We start from the raw sequence: 6,057 nt of genomic DNA on the forward strand, positions 1-6,057 counted from the left end.
AAGACATCGATATCAATTTCAGCTACTTTTTTGCACATATTTTTTCTTGCTTGTTTGTTTTTTAGACTGCTCTTTCCACAAAGCACAAATAATACAAAGTTGATAGATTGTAATTGGGGAAACGCGGGGTAAAGTGATTGTCTGACTGCTCTGAAGATCTGATTAAGAGCTAATAGGTGTTGAATTAAAGCTTGGACGCGTCTGCGTGTCGCTGTGGCTGAGCTCCCGTGGGTCTGCTCATGATGGGATAATCATGTTCATCCCCACTAAAATTACAGCTGATTGTTTTACCCATTATTTTGCCTAACTTTTAATTTCTTCCTCCCAAAGGATCATTGCACCCGATAATTGCAAAGAACTGACCTTGTATGTGTCACCCACTCGACCTAGAAATCTAATTTTGCTAAACTTTGCATGGGAATTTGACCATATTAAGCTGTAGTCTTTGTAGATTTGTGACTTAACAGTTAATGAGAAATTTGCAGGAAGACTTTTTTTTTATAATCAGTGGCGAGTTTAGTGACCATAGTCTTTAGTCTAATTCTGTGAATTATTTATTAGCTGCTGATTAGTTTGTAGGGATAAAAATTGCTTTATGTTAAAAGCGCTCAATGATGAAATGTAAAGTGTAAATATTTAATTGCAGTTTGCAGCAAATTTAAATTTTTGCCTACATTTTTGTTTATTATTCTTGATTCAAATTAATGTATTTGAGTGGAAAGCATTAGCCTTTAAAACTAGGCTTCTATTCTCAAAAAAAGAAATCGTGGAACAATCATTATCCTAACCCCAATCCCGACCGAGAGGAGAGGAGAGGAGAGGGAGGAAGGAAGGGGAAGGGAAAAATAAGCCTATTTAGTGACTTTCCAGTCCGATGGTCTTAACGTTGAAAGTGAGCTGACAGCTGCGTATATCAACGGCCCACATCATCGCTCACACGCCGCTCGCCGCCGCCGCTTCTCCCGGCCGCAGACGGAGATAATAGGCTATTAGAGGAGCGGGATTAATTTGTAGCCAATTACGGGCTCACGGAAGAATATGAATACATAAATAAGGCGTAGCGCCTGGGTTGTGCGTGGGTTTCGGCTGGGTGAGAGAAGGATAGGGGAGGGTTGAGAGAGCAAACGGGCGCACAGGCGGGACGTAAACGTGGGGGGTGGGTGCACTCAGGAGGGGTGGTGGTGGTGGTTAAAACACCCCCCTCAAAAAAGAAAAAGGAGCAAGAGAGATCAACATCCAGCGGGGCATCTGTCCACTCCGACCCCCAGTGTTGCTGAACAGGATACAGATAGCGCGCTGCATGCAGAACTGAGAGGGTGATGAATCTAACGCTCTGAGCATCTTTCTAACCGCTATGCTTTAAGCCGAACACGATTCTAGTGGGACAAAAACTATGAATAGGGATAAAGTGCAGGTGGGCGACATTTCCATCGAACCGCCTGCGACTGGCATCGCTGCTCAAACGCCAGTGATCGTGGTCGCGTCTCCGGAAAGCGAGGACATGGAGGCGCACGGGGAGAAGCGCATCGCTTCCGGGGAGATGCCTGTGTTTTCCTGCTCCGCGGCCAGAGACGTGCTGCAGGTGGAGAGCCGAGAAAACTCCGGGCGCCAGGATGCACCTGCGCTTCCGCCAGCCAGCGCTCCACGCACCACCTCCTTCTCCGTGCTGGACATTTTGGACCCGAATAAGTTCACAAGCAAAAAACAGCCACTCAACCGGACAGGCTGTGAGTCCGGCTGTGGGTTCGGGACAGAAAACAGAGGCGAAGATTCAAACCATGCAGCGGATCAGAAAGTATATCCTGAAGAGTACGAGTGCAAGAAATCATCTGGAATGCTCAGTAAGTGATAAATAAATAGTAATTTATTGGGATGCGAGTTATGCTACATGGCAAAACTTTAGTCGTAAAATTAACTATAACTTCTTAGTCTAAGTGCTTATAATATATGTGCGTAAAAGTGCACTAGTTATTTATTCTTACCTGAAAATAAATAAAAACTTTGTAGTGCTTCTCTGAAGTGATCACAACCTCTCCCATCTTAATCATTTAACCACTGATTGGGAAAAGGACATTATTTCTTTTTAATTTCAAATCAATTATTTTGTCGACATTTGCTGAGCCAATCATTTCAAAGAAACTTGTCAATTTAAACGCACAATAAGTTTGGCCTGTAAACCGAATGCGTGGTGTATTTAGAGTCAAGTCAAGTCAAGAAGCATTTATTGTCATTTCAACCATATATTACTGATGCAGTACACCGTGAAATGAAACAACGTTCCTCCTGAAACATGATGCTACATACAACAACAATCACAGAAAACAGAAAACACAGGGCTGAGGACTAGTAAGTGTCCTCGCCACATAAAGTGCATGTGTGCAACCTGGTGCAAACAGTGCAAATACAACACAAGACAGTGCAAAGACAACACAAGAGAGTGGAAAGACAACACAAGAGAGTGCAAAGACAGCACAAGAGAGTGCAGGACAACACAGGACAGTGCAAAGACAACACAAGAGAGTGCAGGACAACACAGGACAGTGCAAAGACAACACGAGACAGTTCAAGACAACACAAGACAGTGCAGGACAAAACACTAAATAGCTCCGCCAGTAAACCTGTTATAACAAGACAAAGTAAACAAAATTTAACAGTAGCCAAAATGTAAACAAAATGTTGTGCAAAAGAGCAATAAAGCAACAGTTCAGGAAAGATGTGCAAAAACAGCATGTAAACAGTTTGTAGTACTGAAGTCATGAGTGTGTGAAAGAGGTTAAGGTTGTTCCTCTATCTTGTGCATCTTTTTTTTTTTTGTTTTTAGAGCGTTGTGATCGATATCTGTTTTAATAAGTATAAAAGGTTTAAATCGCGTAATTATCCGAAATTTGACCCTATAATTTAGACGTCGAGGAGGAGTTTGCAAGCTGCCTGAAAGAGATATACTCGATTCGATAATAGGATATCGACCTGTCCGTTGCACATGCCACTCTGGGGCGATCTTCCCCATTATCCCCCGTCCTTAACGCGCCAATCAGCGCCGAATTAAGTGATCGAAGGAGTTTAATTGTTTTTTTTTTTATGTTTTGTTTCTTTTGCTGTTGCACAGCTTTGTCTCGAGCCTGAATAGTAAAAATATGCGACAATCAAACGCTGAATGGACACGTGCTGATCTTTTGAATAGGATTATATTTACGACAGTTTCTGCAAATAAACTTGGAGACATGTTCAAAACATCAGACCAGACTGTATAAAGGGTTTGTACTTGATTTCCAATAATAAAATAATAACCTAGCAGACTAAAAACACGATTTACACGCAGATATTTACCGCGTCGAGCATGCAAATAGAGGCTCTAATTTATTTTCTTAAAAAATTTAAAATAAACATTTGAGTTCATTTTATTTATAGACTAATAAGATTACTTTTAAAATGAAAATGGCATATCTAATAATGGCTGTGCAGTAATAAATAATACACATTTTAAAATGTATTAAAAAAAGTTTCAGGCGTAAATACATTTTATTTTTTAAGAATAAAATGGAACCTTGTGCTTAGTTTTACCAAATAAAATAAAAAAGTTCATAATCAGTTTAATTCATGTACAATATTTCTGTTTGTAATTATTGTATCAGTCAAGCAAACTCCGATGCGTCATATTACACGATTGAGTTATGACATAATTACTTAATTTTTATGACGTTATTTAACACAAATTAATATCGATTTATTTGTGCAAAAAAAAAAGATTAATGCATAACTGTACATTGTTTTTCAGCAGAAGATGGTTTCGTGTTTAGATCTTCTTCCGAGTGTGAGAATGATTTCACGCGTGGGAATCACACGGACAGCGAGATGCAGGATGACCTGTGCAGCGAGGAGAGCAGCGGCGCGCTCACCGGAAACGCCGACGGAGAGGATGAGGATCCGGTCATGAAAAGTCCGAGTGGCGGCGGCCAGCAAAGCCAGCAGTCCCCATCCAACGGACAGAACCAAGCAGGCAAGCCGAAAAGAAAACGTACCGGCTCGGATTCGAAGTCCGGGAAGCCGAGAAGAGCTCGGACTGCGTTCACGTACGAGCAGCTCGTGGCGCTGGAGAACAAGTTTAAGTCGACGCGTTACCTTTCCGTGTGCGAGCGCCTGAACCTGGCGCTGTCACTGAGCTTAACGGAGACGCAGGTGAAAATCTGGTTCCAGAACCGCCGGACAAAGTGGAAGAAGCAGAACCCGGGAGCGGACACTAGCGCTCCGACAGGGGGTGGCGGTGGAGGACCAAACGGACCGAACGGCGGCTTGGGGGGCCTCAGCCCCCTCAGTCCGTCTCCACCCATGAGCGGTCATCTATCAATGCACACCAGCTACCCGAGTCACACACCTGGAGGACTAGTGTGCACCACTCAATTACCCTTCCTTCCAAGTCATGCAGTTCTTTCTCCGTTCATGCTCAGCTCACAGACTTACGGAGCGCCCGCTTTTTACACACCGCACTTGTAGAAACACTATTCTGTAAATACACCGAATTACAAAGACGCACTTTTCATATTGCAATGCTCAAAACACGGAGGGAGGAATGCATATCATCCGAGGCACTTTCTCTAACTTCTCTAATGCATCCGATGTGTGAGAGAAGAAATGCAACAATGCTGAAATAATTGCTGATGGCGTGTTGGACACCCAAGAGACTTCTCCAATGATTCTTCTGTTCAAGTAGTTTATTCCAGATGTTGTTATTTCGTTACATTTACTCTGGTTTTGAAACGTGAGCATTTTTTTTTCTGGCTCAGACTGTAAATATGATCATGAATATATGTTAGGCACTCATTTTGAATGCAAATGCGAAAATATTAAGAAATCAGCAATTATTAATAATAATAATAAAAAAAAAAGGATATGTATCTAAACCACAAACGAATCTGTCTAATTGTGAATATTATTCGTGAAAGGTTTATCTAAAACTTTTTAAATGTTTAGGGTTATTTATTTCGAAATTTACATGCTATTTAATTGTTTGGTTTGAAGAATTTAAATAAAACACCGTGTTTTTTTAAGACCCGGCATTCAGAAGCACTTCCTCTGTGTTCATAAATACCACATTAATTAATACATTCATGTAAAATATAATTTGAGAACATTATATATTATTGTAACGCAATATAAATAATATAAATTAATATTTTATACATTATTATGCGCGTATAGCACTATGTATGAATGTTCACATTATTTAAACTTTGATTACGGATTATTTATAAAGGTTAAGTTTTCTTTTCTTTTCTTCTCACTTTCACAAACTTGAGTAATGAAACCCCGTGCAGATATTTGCAAGTTATTGTTGTTTTGTTGTGTATTTTAAATCGATTTTATAGCAGCTTTACCCACGTGATCCTGTCGATCCTGAAACGTCCTCATATGAAGCGGTTTAGCCGTTCACATGCAGCGTTGTTTATAATAAGAATTAAAAATAAAACATATTTGGGATTTCTTTAAAAAAAAAAAACAGAATGTCCCATCGGGTGTCAAAACTTTATTTGAACGTCTTTGCAACTGCGGATTTGCGGATTTATTCATTTGAATTTAATACACCATTTTAGTTACAGTTTGAGCAAAAATAAACTCTAATTACCGCATGGATTTTTGATTCCTTAGTTCGATTGCATCCATCATAATAATAATAATAATAATAATAATAATAATAATAATAATCATTATTTTATTTAGTTATTACTTATATTACTAACTTTAATGTATATAATACACACTAAAATGTAAGTTAAGGGATTTTTGATCATTCTGTGCTTTGTAACTTCGTTTTTCTTAAATTAAAAATACCAAAATATCTAAAAATATTTAATAATCTTTGTCGTGTATAGGCTAGAGGTCATCCCTGCTTTAACTCAATAAAACTACTATCAAAGTACACCAGCTCAAAAGTTTTCATATAAAAAAATTAAGTTTGGAAACATTTTAAATAATATTTACATATTTAAAGCATTGTAATTGTTCCATCCAAAAAATACTTTAACTTATAATAGTAATTATACAGATAAGCTATTGGTTGGA

The 6,057-nt window shown here is 39.1% G+C and overlaps 1 protein-coding gene across 2 annotated transcripts; it reads left to right on the forward strand.

Annotated features, from left to right (window-relative positions):
- Window positions 1-644: 644 nt before the first annotated feature.
- On the forward strand, window positions 645-4,871 carry nkx1.2lb (NK1 transcription factor related 2-like,b). 2 transcript variants are annotated; one of them, XM_046849983.1, is made up of 2 exons: window positions 645-1,841; window positions 3,776-4,871. In XM_046849983.1, the coding sequence occupies exons 1-2, from the start codon at window positions 1,394-1,396 to the stop codon at window positions 4,489-4,491; spliced, it is 1,164 nt and encodes a 387-aa protein (XP_046705939.1). In that variant the 5' UTR covers window positions 645-1,393; the 3' UTR covers window positions 4,492-4,871. The 2 variants fall into 2 exon arrangements, with proteins under 2 accessions (XP_046705939.1, XP_046705940.1); XM_046849984.1 differs by having other exon boundaries at window positions 3,779-4,871.
- Window positions 4,872-6,057: the final 1,186 nt, after the last annotated feature.

Source organism: Silurus meridionalis, chromosome 5 (assembly GCF_014805685.1).
Source record: "Silurus meridionalis isolate SWU-2019-XX chromosome 5, ASM1480568v1, whole genome shotgun sequence".
NCBI classification, from domain to species: domain Eukaryota; kingdom Metazoa; phylum Chordata; class Actinopteri; order Siluriformes; family Siluridae; genus Silurus; species Silurus meridionalis.

What these genes read in the sequence shown, in the direction of transcription:
- nkx1.2lb (XM_046849983.1), top strand. Translation starts at nt 1,394, where the DNA reads ATGAATAGGGATAAAGTGCAGGTGGGCGACATTTCCATCGAACCGCCT. An exon ending in GAAATCATCTGGAATGCTCA is followed by an intron (nt 1,842 to 3,775) that starts GTAAGTGATAAA and finishes ATTGTTTTTCAG; the next exon opens with CAGAAGATGGTTTCGTGTTT.